Source organism: Scyliorhinus torazame, chromosome 7, assembly GCF_047496885.1.
Source record: "Scyliorhinus torazame isolate Kashiwa2021f chromosome 7, sScyTor2.1, whole genome shotgun sequence".
Lineage (NCBI taxonomy): Eukaryota > Metazoa > Chordata > Chondrichthyes > Carcharhiniformes > Scyliorhinidae > Scyliorhinus > Scyliorhinus torazame.
The window spans coordinates 233,721,389-233,737,958 of NC_092713.1; the positions used below are offsets into that span (position 1 = coordinate 233,721,389).

At 43.0% G+C, this 16,570-nt stretch overlaps 1 protein-coding gene and 1 long non-coding RNA gene across 2 annotated transcripts in view; one reads left to right on the plus strand and one right to left on the minus strand.

Annotated features, from left to right (window-relative positions):
- LOC140426893 (uncharacterized) overlaps positions 1-2,022 on the plus strand; it is a 46,029-nt gene extending 44,007 nt beyond the window's left edge. The window contains exon 3 of the long non-coding RNA XR_011948325.1: positions 1,823-2,022. This is a non-coding gene — a long non-coding RNA (uncharacterized lncRNA). The remainder of the gene's footprint in view (positions 1-1,822) is intronic.
- The window catches only part of arhgef37 (Rho guanine nucleotide exchange factor (GEF) 37), a 158,993-nt gene that overhangs the window by 26,837 nt on the left and 115,586 nt on the right, over positions 1-16,570 (minus strand). The window contains 2 exon segments of the mRNA XM_072512145.1: positions 10,239-10,425; positions 11,659-11,781. Of these exon segments, the coding sequence (XP_072368246.1) occupies positions 10,239-10,425; positions 11,659-11,781 (310 nt within the window).

A 16,570-nucleotide genomic window follows, 5' to 3' on the forward strand; every position in this document is an offset into this window, starting at 1 on the left:
GAGAGCAGAGAATCTGGTGGGAGACAAAAAGTCAGAAACCTGCCGGCCTAAAATCACATAGCAATTCTTCTAATGGCAGGTTAATGGTAGGTCGGTCTTCCCACTGGCTCGTGGTGTGAATGCCATTTGCATCCCATGAATGCTCATTAAAACAGCTGTCCACCAGTGTGCCCTCAAGCCTTTTAATCTTGTGTCGCAGCAGCTTGAAATTATGTAGGTTTGAAATCTGACTGCTCAAGTGTGGCAGGTAGAAAGCGATCTTCAATTCGCAAGAGGCTTCGATGTGAGTGCAACAAAGCCTTTTTGCGCTGCCCTTGATGCGCTGTTTGTCACTCTGATAGGGCAGACCAGATCCTGCCCTCCGTCTCCATGCCGGTGTGGCTTTCACGGACAACACCATGCTGTTGGGCCCATGGACCCTCCTGTGACACTGAATCGGATCAGTACAGTGCCTAGGGTTGGAGAGTATAGGGGTCTCCTTCCCCCGGTGCCACACACCAATGTTGATCTGGACAGCACTGTGCTGCGGGACTCATGAAGCACTGTAACAGAGGTCTGAAGTTCAACTGAGTGTGGAGTGCGAGGTGAGGCCGGGGGTGGGGTAGCCTGATGAAGACACGGGGTGCAATATGGAAGGAAGGCTTTGCAACGCAGTGCAGGTAGGCTCACAACGACAGGCAGACGGGCAAGGAGGCGGATGTAGAAGATGGGCAATGGAAGACAGAGGAAAGACTGAGGGGAGGGAAGCTCTGCCCTGACAAGATTGCATGAAAAGCTCACAAACAAGGAGGGTCACAGGGATGCCACATTGTTTACTGGAAGGAGATGCACAAAGACTCCAGGTCCACTGGATAGAGGTCTAAATGGGTCATAGGTGTCTCACTGGTGATGGGCTTAGGGGAGGGTCATTGAATCGACAAACAGACTTCTTGAGGCTGCTGGCCTTTTTCCTCTGGGATGTTAACATCCTGCACTCTGGGGAAGGCTGGTGGGCTGGGGAGAATGATATGAGTGTGTTGGACTGGTATCTAAATATGCTGCCAGGACTTTCAAACTCACCAGCTGACGACAGGCGGACGAAACAGCTTCTGGCCTGTCAGGTGACTCGGAGCGAAACTCGCCTGTGCATAATTAATGATTCTCCAAGTGCAGAATCTGGCATGGGGTCCTACCATTCTGGCCAGTGGGATAGGTGCCGCTGAAGTTGCCCGCCATCATACCTAGTTTTGAAAATGGAGAATTTTGCCCACAGAGTTACAAACCCAGAAGTAGACCATTTGGTCCTACCGGTCTGTGTTTTTCCTCCGTATCAGTAGTGATCTTGATTCTTTCCACCCATTCTGATCTTATATTGATTCAGCAGCTGTTTTCATTTAACCATCTATTTAACCTAACCTTAATAGTTGACATGACCTCTGATTCAATCATTAACTTTAGCAGTATTTCACAGCCTCACAACCTTTAATGCAATGAATGTTCTCCAGCTCTGTATTGTACCTTTACATTTAACCTTAACTATCTATCCTTCCTTTTTCCTTCATAATTTTAAAAGTCTTTCTTCAGATTGATATTTTTACATATCAGGCAGCATCCTATTTGTAAATCGATGCTGTACTATCCATTGAAAAGCATAGGATGCAAAATTGCACACCAAACTCCATTTTAGATTAAAGTTTTGTATAGATTAATAAAGTTCAAAACCAATTATGCAATAGCTCAATTATTAATAGCCTAATGTGCGCTTGAAGTAATGCCTTGAGTTTCTTTCTGAAACATCACCAATAAATCCTCCTGAATTTGTATTCTAAACTTGTTTTTACAGAACCTCAAGCACAATCTTTCCCCTATTGTTGACTCGCTCATGGACCACAATGCAGCTGTCTATTCCGTTTTTTCCAGTCTCTCTTAAATATCCCTTGTTTCATCAACAAAGCACGGTTGAATGGATTGATGGTTCAGACTCCATGGTAATGGACTTTTCTGCATTGTACTTTTAAAAATTAAAAAATATTGTACTGCAAATGTTTATACATGTGTTTATATATGAGGATAACTAAATACATTGTATTTTAGGTTTCTCTTAAGCAACAGTTCAAAGGTCATGGATTCAAGGTTTTATTGTCTACAGGCAGTCAGTTCAAGAAATGTTTTATCTCTCTCTCTTTCTCCAACCGTCGTGGTAAAAACTTTTCAATTAAAATTACAAGTAATATTATAATATGTATCAGTCAAACTCAGGCAGGCATTTGCTTAAGAAATAACAAAGTTCCACTTATTTAGTGCATAGCAAATGTCCCATGGTACTTTATGGAGTGGCTGGGGATGGAATGAACATAGAACATTGAACTTACAGTGCAGTAGGAGTCCATTCAGCCCATCGAGTCTGCACCGACCCACTTAAGCCCTCACTTCCACCCTATCCCCGTAACCCAATAACCCCTCCTAAACTTTTTGGACACGAAGGGCAATTTAGCATGGCCATTCCACCTAAGCTGCACGTCTTTGGACTGTGGGAGGAAACCGGAGCACCCGGAGGAAACCCACGCAGACACATGCAGAACGTGCAGACTCCGCTGTCATGTGAGGGTACCTTTAAGACATGGATGTTTAAGCAATGCACCTTTAAGAAAACAGTGCTGTCAGAGAGTGGGTGGAGCTCAGCTCAGGTCAGCCATTTTAGAAGTGTGGTTTTGCAGTTTGAAAAGTGCCTGGCTGGTTTTGCTGAGAGCAGTTTAAAAGTAGAAAGCCAGTTTGAGACAGCAGCTTGAGAAGTTCTGGTTTGCTGTGATCTACTTGAAGGGAGAAAGCCAGGTTTGAGAAAGCAGCGTGGGTATGTCTATGGGTTTCCAGAGAGCTGCATGAAGAAAGCAAGGTGCTGGAGCTGAAGTCACCCAAGCTAATATATCTCTGCCATAAAACAGAATATATATATATCCTTTAACGTGATGTGATACTGTTTAAAGGTGTTAAGTCTCTTGGAAGTTTGAAGGAACATTTTAAGGAGATATTTACTGTGGCAATATTTTCTGAGTTAACTTTGAAGTAAGGAGTGTTAAGAGATCCAATGTTTATTTAAGATGTTAAGTTGAGTTCATGGACTAAACAGTGTTTTGTGTTTAAAAACCCACGTGTCCATAATTGTAATCCCACACCTAGGGAAAAAGCCGCATGCTCAGAAAAGCAACAAATACATTAAAGGGTGAGGTTGGTTGAGCTCCAAGATACATTTTGGGGTTCTGAAAATGCCTCGCCCATAACAATTGGGGGTTCGTCCGGGATAAAAGTCTATCTATTGGATTGACTTTTGTGAACGTAAAGACAGTGAAGGATTGTTGCTTTTCCGGTGTGGTATTTTAGTTTAACTAGGGAGAGCGTTGTGAACAATGGCTCTTTCAGAGGCTCAGAAGTTTTTGGGGGTGGAGAATGTCACACGTAGTACGTTACGGACAGAAACAAAAAGCAGACTGTTAGATTTGGCAAGAACATTGCAGTTAACATTACCTGACAAAATGCAAAAAGATGAGGTAATTATGGCGGTGGTTAAGCATTTAAAGTTGCCTGAGATACCTCATTGGAAATGACAAAAATTCAGTTGCAAATTAAACAAATGGAACATAAGAAGGAATTAAAGTGGCTGGCATATGAGAGTGAGAGAGAGAGAGGAAAAAGAAAAGGAGAGAGAAGAAAGGAGAAAAGAAAGAATAGCCCTAGCAGAACAAAAAGAAAAAGAAAGGGAGATACAGATCAGGGAGAAAGATAAAGAGAGGAAGTTTGAACTTCAGAAAATGGCCATGAAACATGACAATCGGTTAAAATTTGCAGACATAAAGGGAAATGTACAATTGGATGATAGTGATGAGGATAGTGAGAAAGAGCGTCATAGTCGAAGGCTTGGTGGGAATCTATTTAAATATGTCCAAGCATTGCCAAGGTTTGACGAGAAGGAAGTGGAAGCCTTTTTCATTTCATTTGAGAAGGTAGCTAAACAAATGAAATGGCCACAGGACATGTGGGTGTTACTGATTCAAACAAAACTGGGAGGTGGAGCTAGTGAAGTGTTTGCATCACGACAGGAGGAGGTATCTGGAAAGCATGAGGAGGTGAAGAAATCCATCTTAAGTGCATATGAGCTAGTGCCTGAAGCTTACAGACAAAGATTTAGAAATTTAAGGAAAGAATTTGGTCAAACATACATGGAGTTTGAAAGGCTCAAACAGAGTAATTTTGACAGGTGGATAAGGGCTTTGAAAATAGACCAAACGTATGAAGCTCTCAGAGAAATTATACTTTTGGAGGAGTTTAAAAATTCAATTCCTGATGTAGTGAGAACTCATGTGGAAGAACAGAGGGTTAAAACTGCGAGATTAGCAACGGAAATGGCAGATGATTAAGAATTAGTTCATAAATCAAAGATTGGTTTCCGACATCTGTTTCAGCCGGTGAGGGATAGAAATTGGGGACATGACAAATACTCAAGTGGTAAACGTAAAGATGATCTGATGGGAGACAATAAAGAGAGTTTACCTCAGATTAAAAAAGAAATCCAGGAGGGTGGAAAAGAAATGAAAAGTTTCAGATGTTTTCACTGTAATAAACTAGGCCATGTAAAGTCTCAGTGCTGGTGTTTGAAGAAAAGCACTGGGAAGGCTGATGTGGTAAAACAGGATAAGACAGTGGGGTTTGTTAGAGTGGTAAAGGAAAGCCCAAGGGAAGTGAAGGAGGTGCAAACGATTGTACAGCATGTTCAAGAAGTAATTGTTAAGAAGGTGCCAGATGTCTTTAAATAATTTGCTTGTGTGGGTAAAGTTCACTCATGTGTATCAGGAGGAGCAGGTAAAGAAGTCACAATTTTAAGAGATACAGGGGCTAGTCAATCCTTAATGGTAGGAGATGAGGAATTATGTAGTTTGGGAAGAATGTTGCGAGAAAAGGTGGTGATATGTGGAATTCAGGGTGAGAGGAAGAGCGTTCCATTATATAAGGTAAGGTTGGAAAGTCCAGTGAAGAGTGGTGAAGTGGTAGTAGGAGTAACAGATAAACGATCTTGTCCAGGAATACATTATCTTGGGTAATGATATAGCTGGATCGCAGGTGGGAGTGATGCCTACTGTGGTTGATAAGCCAGTGGAAAATCAGTCAACTGAACTGTTGAAGGACGAATATCCTGGGATTTTTCCAGATTGTGTAGTAACAAGGTCGCAAAGGCACAGGTTAAGACAAGAGGAGAAATCAAAGAGTGAAGATGAAGTTGAAGTGCAATTATCAGAAACGATTTTTGATTTGATGATTGAAAAAGAACAAGAACACGTGGAGGATGAGGCGGATATTTATAGTTCAGGAAAATTGGCGGAGTTACAACAGAAAGATGTAGAATTAAAACGGATATATCAGACAGCATATACGGAAGAGGAATCTGAGAGTATACCAAAGTGTTATTACCGTAAAAATGATGTCTTGATGAGACAATGGAGACCTGTACATATGCAGGTGGATGAAAAGTGGGCAGAAGTTTATCAAGTAGTATTGCTGGTAGGGTATAGAATGGAGGTGTTGCGAGTTGCACATGAAGTACCAGTGGGAAGTCATTTGGGAATAAGGAAAACTCAAGCTAAAATCCAGAAACATTTTTATTGGCCTGGACTACATAAAGATGTAGTTACATTTTGTCAATCATGTCACAAATGTCAAGTGATAGGTAAACCTCAAGCAGTGATAAAACCAGCACCCTTAATACCCATTCCAGCATTTGAGGAACCTTTTACAAGGGTCCTAATCGATTGTGTAGGACCGCTTCCTAAAACAAAAAGTGGGAATCAATATCGTTTGACTGTAATGGATGTGTCTACTAGGTTTCCAGAGGCCATTCCAGTACGTAATATTACAGCTAAAAGGATTGTGGAGGAGTTACTTAAATTCTTTACTAGATATGGACTACCCACAGAAATTCAATCGGATCAAGGAACGAATTTTACTTCAAAGTTATTCAAAGAAGTTATGGATAGCTTAGGAATAAAACAATCTAAATCAACTGCGTACCATCCAGAATCACAGGGAGCATTAGAAAGATGGCATCAGACATTAAAGACAATGTTGAGGGCATATTGTCAAGATTATCCAGAGGATTGGGATAAAGGAATCCCATTCGTATTGTTTGCAATTAGGGTTGCACCTAATGAGTCTACCAAATTTAGTTCTTTTGAACTAATTTTTGGTCATGAGGTAAGAGGACCACTTAAATTGATTAATGAAAAATTGGTGGGTGAGAAATCGGAAATTACACTATTGGGTTACGTGTCAAATTTTAGGGAACGATTAAATAGAGCAGGTGAATTGGCTAGACAACATTTGAAAGTTGCACAAAATGTGATGAAACGGGTAGCGGACAAGAAATCCAAAGTTCGTAGTTTTGCCAGCGGGGATAAAGTTTTAGTGTTGTTACCAGTGGTAGGGGAGCCTTTAAAAGCTAGGTTTTGTGGACCGTAACAGATTGAAAGGAAATTAAGTGAGGTGAATTATTTGTTAAAAACACCAGATAGAACACTAGACAGGGGCTGTTTAGCACAGGGCTAAATCACTGACTTTGAAAGCAGACCAAGGCAGGCCAGCAGCACTGTTCAATTCCCGTAACAGCCTCCCCGAACAGGCGCCGGAATGTGGCGACTAGGGGCTTTTCACAGTAACTTCATTAAAGCCTACTTGTGACAATAAGCGATTTTCATTTCATTTCATTTAGAAGACTCACCGAATGTGTCATGTGAATATGCTTAAAAGGTACTTTGAAAGGGAAGGAGAGAAAAAGGAGGTTTTAATGATTCTAACTCAAATTGATGAACCAAATCCAGATGACTGTGAATTTGACATACCTCAAATTAAATTGGAAAATGAGGATGTTCTTAAAAATTGGGATGAATTGTTAAGTTACCTTCCAGAGGAAAAACGAACTGACCTGAAAGAGTTATTGATATCAGGTGGGCAAGTTTGTAGAGATAAATTGGGAAGTACTAAAATGGCTACACATGATGTAGATGTGGGAAATGCTGTTCCTATCAAACAACATCCATATAGACTTAATCCTTTAAAATTGGCACAGGTTAACAGAGAGATTGAGAGTATGCTTAAAAATAGCATAATTGAAGTGGGTTGCAGCCAATGGAGCTCACCCATAGTGATGGTACCTAAACCAGACGGTACCCAACGGTTGTGTGTGGGCTATAGAAAGGTGAATGGAGTTACAAGAACGGACTCTTTCCCTATCCCACCATAGAAGGATTGCATTGAGAAAGTGGGACAATCTGCTTTTATTTCCAACTTCCAGAAGTGGAAAGAACATTTAAACCATCGTATGGAGTTCTTCGATCGACTTCAGGTGGCGGGTTTGGTGATGAACCTAGCCGAAAGTGAATTTGGAGAAGCCCAAATCACTTTCCTTGCGGAGTTTCCGTTACCTTCAAGACGACGGGAAATAATGCAATCTCTTAGCATGAATGAATTTGATCGACCCTTTGTGCAAAAGATTTGTGGCGTGATTACTCCACTGATGGAAGTGCTAAAGAAACTAAAAAAATTTCAATGGACAGCGGACTTTCAACAGGCATTTGACTGCCTGAAAGCTGTGATCACCAATGCTCCTGTATTGCAGAATTGCAAGGTACTCTGTGGTCAGATTGAATTAAATTATCTGATTCTGAAGAGAAATGCCGAGGAGTAGAGGAATGGATGGATCGTGCAGAGACTTTGCTCAAAGAGATTGTCAATCGAGAAGGATTTCGGTTGGAGGAAGAAGATCAAAGAAAAATGGACTATATTATTATACCTGTTTGCGTGTATTGTTTTCTTTAAATGAAAAGATATATTTACTGTGTTCATTTCTTAGTGGATGGTGCAAAAGTGAAAAATGAAACCATTTTGAAGTTGATGGTTTATTTTTTTTTCTTGGGGGGGGGAGGTGTCATGTGAGGGTACCTTTAAGACATGGATGTTTAAGCAATGCACCTTTAAGAAAACAGTGATGTCAGAGAGTGGGTGGTGCTCAGCTCAGGTCAGCCATTTTGGAAGTGTGGTTTTGCAGTTTGAAAAGTGCCTGGCTGGTTTTGCTGAGAGCAGTTTAAAAGTAGAAAGCCAGTTTGAGACAGCAGCTTGAGAAGTTCTGGTTTGCTGTGATCTACTTGAAGGGAGAAAGCCAGGTTTGAGAAAGCAGCGTGGGTATGTCTATGAGTTTCCAGAGAGCTGCATGAAGAAAGCAAGGTGCTGGAGCTGAAGTCACCCAAGCTAATATATCTCTGCCATAAAACAGAATATATATATATCCTTTAACCTGATGTGATACTGTTTAAAGGTGTTAAGTCTCTTGGAAGTTTGAAGGAACATTTTAAGGAGTTATTTACTGTGGCAATATTTTCTGAGTTATCTTTGAAGTAAGGAGTGTTAAGAGATCCAATGTTCATTTAAGATGTTAAGTTGAGTTCATGGAATAAATAGTGTAGTGTGTTTAAAAACCCACGTGTCCATAATTGTAATCCCACACCTAGGGAAAAAGCCGCGTGCTCGGAAAAGCAACAAATACATTAAAGGGTGAGGTTGGTTGAGCTCCGTGATACATTTTGGGGTTCTGAAAATGCCTCACCCATAACACCGCACAGACAGTTACCCAGCGGGGAATCGAACCTGGGATCCTGGCGCTGTGAAGCCATAGTGCTATCCACTTGTGCTACTGTGCTGCCCAACAATAATAAAAAAGACAAGCAGAGTCTTGACATCAATCCTTGATATGCACTGGTTGATGATCTGGCGTTGCAGTAGATATACTGCTTTACAACTGATCACACTGTCGAGCTGGCCTCAGGAGAGGGTGAAATCAGCTAGGATTCAACATTTTAAAAAAAATTAATTGACGGGCTGTGGGAGTCACTGGTTAGGTCGGCATTTATCGGTCACCGTTAATTGCCCTTGAGAAGATGGTGGTGAGCTGCCTTCTTGAACCGCAGCAGTCCCTGAGGTGTACGTACACCCACTGTGCTATTAGGGAGGAAGTTCCTGGATTTGACTCAGCAACACTGAAGGAATGGCGATATATTTCCAAGTCAGGATGGCGAATAACTTAGAGGGAAACGTCAAGGTAGTGGTGTTCCCAGGTATCTGCTGCCCTTGTCCTTCTAGATGGTAGTGGTCGTGGTGCTGCCCAAGGAGCCTTGGTGATGCAGTGCATCTTGTAGATGGTACACATTGCTGCCACTGTGCAACGGTGGTGGAGGGAGTGAATGTTTGTGGAAGGGTACCAATTATCCAGGCTGCATTGTCCTGGATGATGTTGAGCTTCCGGAGTGTTGTTGGGGCTGTACTTATTCAGGTAAATGGAAAGTATTCCTTCACACACCTGACTTGTGTCTTGTAGAGATGGACAGGCTTTGGGGGGATCAGGAGGTGAGTTACTCGCCATAGGATTCCTAGCCTTTGACCTGTTCTTGTAGCCACAGTATTTATATGGCTAGTCCAGTTCAGTTTCTGGTCAATGGTACTCCCCCACGCCCCCCTCCCCGCCCCCGATCCTCCTCTCCCCCCCCACCCTGATCCTCCTCCTCTCCCTCCCTGCCCCCCCCCCTCCCCCCGCCGGTCACCATATTGATCGTGGGGGATTGTCGCACTGCCATTGAATGTCATGGGGCAACGGTTAGATTCTCTCTCGTTGGAGATAGTCATTGCCTGGCACTTGTGTGGCATGAATGCTACTTACTACTTATCTGCCAAGCCTGGATATTGTCCAGGTCTTGCTTCTTTTAGACATGGACTGCTTCAGTATCTGAGGATCTGTGTATGGCACTGACCATTGTGCAGTCATCAGCGAACATCCCAACCACTGACCTTATGATGGAAGGAAAGTCATTGATTAAGCAGCTGAAGATGCTTGGGCCTACAGCACCACCCTGAAGAACTCCTGCAGTGATGTCCTGGAACTGATATGATTGTACTCCAACCAGGACAGCCACCTTCCTTTGTGCTAGGTATGACTCTAACCAGCGGGAGCATTTTCCCCCTGATTCCCATTGACTGCTATATTGGAAAATGGTCATGTGGCTATGCCCCACCATCGGAATCTATCCTATTACTAATTGATTTATCTGAAGTACAAATAGTGATTACTCAGGAAATCGGGTGGGAGAGGAACGAGAAATACAGTCAAAACTAGAATATACCTCTACAGACTACAATTTATATCATACACATAACAGTAAAATTGTTACCTCCTGAATCCACGAGCCATCTACTTGTATTTCCTTTTGTATCTGCAGCCTGAATAAGTGCCACAAGATCACCTCTTTCAAGAGTCAAGTCAAGGTCTTTGTTTCCAGAAATATTACTGGTAACTTGATAAATTTTGTCTGGGCTGTGTTTCTTCAGAAGAATTTCCATTTTGTCTTCATTATAAGGCTGAAAAGAAAGATATCGAAAGTCAACTGAAAAGTAAAACCCATTGGATAACGACGTGTTCCTTGTGTGAATTTTTAACTGCAGAGCAACGAGTTGATAGAACATGCAACTAGCTGTCTGAGAGCTGCAGCAGGAAGCTTGACCCATTTTTGAGCTGCATCTCATTAACCTACCTGCTGCAAGGTGTATGCTTCCAAAGGATGTTATGATGCAGCTCACCAACTCTGGGCCATTGCCCTCATTATTCTCGTTCAACCCAGAGGAGCTCTCCTGCTCTGTTGGATTCTTCAAAAATAATTTCAACGCTTACCTATTCCCTCTGCGGATCCTTCAGGTTTTAGTGCATGGATTGTCCGTGCGAGGAGCTATGTCCACTGCTATGAGTTTAACTCTACTGCTCAATTTCTACGAGGTGAGGCAAGTTAAAGCGGTGGCAAGGTGGTGCAGTGGTTAGCACTGCTGCCTCTTGGCGCTGAGGATCCGGATTCGATCCAGGCCCCAGGTCAGTGGAGTTTGCCTATTCTCCCCGTGTCTGCATGGGTCTCACCCCCACAACCCAAAGATGTGCAGGGTAGGTGAATTGGCCACGCTAAAGTGCCCCTTAATTGGAAAACATTCTTTGAACGTTGAGGCGAGTTAAAATTAACCCCTATATTTTTTAACTGATCATTTTGCAGCAACAGGTAGTTAACACACAGGAAAAATCTGTGTAATCGACAGTAAAAAAATTTACATTGAATTATTATTCCCTCCCCTCCTAGATTTTAGGCTCCAGTAATTGAATTTCAAGTTGGTGGTTTATTGCAGCTACTCGCAACAAACACTGCCATTATCTTTGGGCGATTAACGAAATAGCAAGCAGAAAAGCCATAATACTGGTAATCAGACATCGTTAGTGGGATTCATCTCAAATTGATGGAGTGACTTTCAACCATTTCATGCCAAAATGGGTATCACTTCACTTCATCATCTCAATAATGCAACAGTGACTCCAATATGAACAATGTTTCTAAAATGCACATGATGTTGTTTACAAATCAATTGTAAAGTTTTACAGTTTCATCAGGATGAATCTTCTTTTTTCAAATTAACATTTTGGTTATAATTGTTATTTATTTTTCTACCTGCATAATGAAGTTTCTATACAGCCACTATATTGGGTAGGGGCAGGGAGAAGGAATTCTCTAAAAGAAAACATTTGTTTACTTTCAAACTGCTCTACGGATAGCATACCTGTTCTATGGTTTGTTCGATAATTGATTCAAATATTTGGTGGATGTTTTCTAGTTGTACATATGACTGCAGCAATGTTTCTTCTGTTTGTTGCCAAAAGTTTTCTTTGTGACTAAGGAGAAACTGAGACAAAAAAGTTTTTTAAAACTGGTCTCTTATAGCTACAACATTAATCATGTAAAGATGAAGGAGCTTGAAAACTGAAAATAGTAATTCACCCAAGTGACGATCAGCAAATCTCCAACTTCATAGTTGAATAGCATTGGTACTTTTCAGTGTTATTTGTTCCTCATGCAATATGATGAGCCATTGAGTGTGAGTTCTCAGTATTAAAGCTAGACAAACATGTTAGTTCACTCGGTTAGTTCAGTCGGAAACATTAGGGACCTTCAAGCAGCTGTTGGATAGGTACATGGATTACGGGAAAATGATATAGTGTAGATTTATTTGTTCTTAAGGGCAGCACGGTAGCATTGTGGATAGCACAATTGCTTCACAGATCCATGGTCCCAGGTTCGATTCCGGCTTGGGTCATTGTCTGTGCGGAGTCTGCACGTCCTCCCCGTGTCTGCGTGGGTTTCCTCCGGGTGCTCCGGTTTCCTCCCACAGTCCAAAGATGTGCGGGTTAGGTGAATTGGCCAATGATAAATTGCCCTTAATGTCCAAATTGCCCTTGGTGTTGGGTGGAGGTGTTGAGTTTGGGTAGGGTGCTCTTTCCAAGAGCTGGTGCAGACTCGGGGGGCCGAATGGCCTCCTTCTGCACTGTAAATTCAATGATAATCTATGATTAATCTAGGACAAAGGTTCGGCACAACATCGTGGGCCTAAGGGCCTGTTCTGTGCTGTATTTTCTATGTTCTATGTTCTATGTTCACTACATTGTAAGTGTCATGCAACTGCTTTTAATAAACAAGCTTTGACTTAATATAATCAGCAACAAAACATTTATTATGCAGCAAAGATTTGCTTTTATCAAATGTTTAGCAGGAGTAATCAATGTTTCAATTGCATCCATAAGATGATCTGAGACCCAAGTAACCTGCCCACCTCTAGACTACATGGTTGTGTCTTTCCAGGCTCTAGGTACCAGCATATAAAGTTTAGCTATTTAGAGCAACAATTCATCAGACAGAGACAGTTTTCAGTAGAAACCTTTCAAGAACATTTAGTAAAGTTACTATAACTTAGAGAGTTTCTACATGTGGCACAATCTGCAATCCATGTGGAAATTGTTCTCAAAATTAGTTTTCCAAAGCGATCTTGCAGTTCAAGTATCCACTCAAATTCATTTTCACAATCACAACTATAAAATCATCCATGAGCCAGTGCAATCAGGCAGTGTTTGTGAATATAACTTTTTTCTTGCATTAAATTGCATTTATTCAAAATCTATTTAAGAATGAGAACCTGTTGTAGCTTTATTAACACAGCTGAAAATAGGTTAGTAGAAAAAAATAAGCAATGTTAGTAAACGTGTCCAGTTCACCACTTGCAGGTGAATCTTTTACGAGTTTCATTTATGTATAGTAGTCATTTTATGAGTAAACTAAATATTATTTGATACTTAAAATGGATCTATTACTGCCCCTGCACCTAAAAGAATCAGTTGATTTTTAAAAGACTCCAATATGGCCCGTGAACAAGTGTAATTAGCTGAAACCTGTCAAGGTAGTTAATTTGACCTGAGACATGGCCTGTTTTGTGAGTGAGGCCGATGTTATAACCTTACAAGAGGCCAGGGATCTGCAACCGCAGAGTCCCTGTGGCCTCACCGGAGTACGATTTACCCAGACAGATGAGGGCGGGGATGCTGGGCTATGTGACATAAATACCCCGGCCCGGGGGCAGAAGACCCTTCATGGAGTAGGATGTGTAAATAGTAAGGAGAATAAATTGAAACTTTTTTTACAGTCATCATTTCTGAGTGGTTGCTTGTCTGAGACTTTACAGCTGAGTCCGGGGTAATGTGTTTTAAACCATGCGAAGTATTGCAGCAACTCTATCTATGCCAAACACAACTTGCACTTGACATTCCACAATCTTTTGCACTGGTTTGGCCAATTTCAAGCGGATTGCATTGGAGCCAGTGCAACCTAACATAATCAATCCCCCACTAACATAGCTTTGTTGGCTGTGAAGTTTCATTCTATTTTAATCATAGAATCGTAGAATTTATAGTGCAGAAGAAGGCTATTCGGCCCATCGGGTCTGCACTGGCCCTTCGAAAGAGCACCTTACTTAAGCCCACTCCTCCAGCCTATCCCTGTAAACCCAGTAACCCGACCTAACCTTTTGGACACTAAGGTGCAATTTAGCATGGCCAATCCGCCTAACCTGCACATCTTTGGACTGTGGGAGGAGCATCCGGAGGAAACCCACGCAGACATGGAGAGAAAGTGCAAACTCCACACAGACAGTCATCTGAGGCCGGAATTGAACCCAGGTCCCTGGAGCTGTGAGGCAGCAGTGTTAGCCACTGTGCCACCTGGCCCCCCAAAACAAGGCCACAACGTGGTGGGAAGTACATCAGTCTCAGCTAGGACCAACCGAAGTGCTGGGTCCAATCCTTGCCGTCTTTAACTGCTCAGTTCAACGAGCTCCAGATGCTAGGCTTCCGCTCCTCTGCAGGAGTGCTTGTACTCCAGGAGCCCCACGGGGAGATCAATTGGGTCGTCCCAGTGGGTCTTATGAGGGTTATTACATCCCTCTCCCCTCCCCACCCCCAAAGTTGGCAAGTCCCTCTGAAATGGAGGGTGGAGGAGGTTTCCTTCGTCACTTCGCCCGTGGCTGTGTTTCCAGTAGTTGTGGGGCCGGGTCGGGGAGTGTGTACACTGTTGTGGAGAATCGCTTCTGCGCTGACCATCTGGGAGGTGCTGTTGGTGGTCGCTCCCTGGTCAAACTGTCACCTGAGACTATGGATGCTCTGTCTCCACGTCTGACCCAGAATCTTCTCTGACGGTGTCCTGGTACTTGGGCAGTGTTGTTCCTTGGTCCCTGAATGATGGACAGAAGGGTCAAAGAGCTGACTCATCCGGCGGGGCCGGTCCTGGTGCGGGATCCCCCTGACTTTAAAGTGGTCCACGTGGTTTTGTACTGTCTGCACCTTGGTTTTTATCATATAAGCAACCGGTCTGGTCTTCTCCACTATGGTCCCTGATACCCACCGGGCATAGTCTCTGAAATTCCGGATGTTTACAGTATCCTTGGTTTGAATCCTCTGTCCTGCTTCCGTTGGTGATGGTACTTTTTCTGTAGATCCTGTTTTCTCTCCACCTTCCTGCCAATATTAGAAACATCAGGCTAAGGTGGGTCCTTAGTCTTCGGCCCATCAGCAATTCTGAATGCTACCCTATACATGGTGTGGTCCGATAGCTAAACAGGAACCGCGCCAATTTGTCTCCATGGACCCTGTGGCTTGTTTTTTATGCCCCTCTTAATGGTCTGTACCGCACGCTCAGCTAGGCCATTTGATGTTGGATGTTACGAGGGTGGTCCAAATGTTTTTTACATCATTTGTTTGCATGAAGTGCGACAATTCCTCGCTGGTAAAAGGGGTGCCGTTATCTGTAACGAGCACCTCCATGATGCCATGGACACTAAACGATTGGTGTAGCTTCTCACTGGTAGTCCGTGAAGTGGCGGAGGGCATCCAGTAAACATCCAACCATTTTGAATGGGTGTCAATGAGCAGTAGGAAAATTGGCCCGAAAAAAGATCCGGCAAAGATGGTGTGTAACTGCTCCCAGGACCGGCCTGGGCACTCTAAGTGGTGAAGAGATGATGCTGGCAGGAGCTTTTGATGCTCCTGGCATGCTGTAAACTGCTCCACCAACCTCTTGAAGCCACCATCAAGTCCCGGCCACCACATGTAACTTCTGGCGAGCATCTTCATTTTGGACACTTCCAGCACAATGGGCTGGATTTTCCGTTCCTGTGTCTAAGTGCCTACGCTAACAGAGGATCCATGGTGTTTCACGACGGAAAAATCAGCGCAAAACCCGCATTGATTCTGCTACCGGTGAGGGGCTAGCACCGGCGCCGCATGAAATACCCCCGGAACACACGGAAAAATGTTGGGGAATCGCCAGGTCCTGCTGCACATGCGCAGGGCTGACAAGCTGCAGCCACTCGTACGTTACCCCATCACACATGCATTGATTGCACCAGAAGAGATGGCGCCGGCTGTACTGGACCGCGTACCAGCCCACCCCGACCCCACAGCCCACCTCCTGGCTACACCCCACCACTCCCCACTGCCCTGGCAGAAGCCCTCCGGCCAGCGGCGTGGACCCCAGCCGAGTGTGGACACTATCCGCATGCTCTCTCTCTCCGCAATGTAAAAGAAAAAATGGGGAAATATGTAATTTGGAACATGGAAGTCTGGCAATACCTGACCTAAGGCTACATGAGAGAATGTATGGAAAAATCCCACGAAGGGTTAACAGCAGCTGCAAAAGAAGGTTTTGAAATTCAGATAGCCTTTATCAAACAGGCTTTAAGAAAACAGCTTGTGACTATTCAAGCTGTAAAACTGATGTATGTCTTTTAAGTCACAGCAGATTGAACTTTTAATTATATGGAAAAAAGCAATATTTTGCACCTTCTTTGAAGTTAATTATTTTAGTATGCAGCTAGAAAAGAATGGCTAGGAATTTCAATTGAATTGTGTGACAAATATTTAGGTGTGAAATTCTGCTGACACCAGGTGAATATGTGAAGCTAGAGACAACGTGTCCACGGGAACACATGTTAGGCCCAAACAATGTAATCAGAGATCGATGAGCTGAAGCCATGCTCAATATGAATACATAGCCATGTTAGAAACAATTCAGATTAAAGGTATCTTGTACAATCAAGAGTAAATAAAGTTGCGTTACGATAATGTCATATAAACTTAATAACTGCTAGAAGG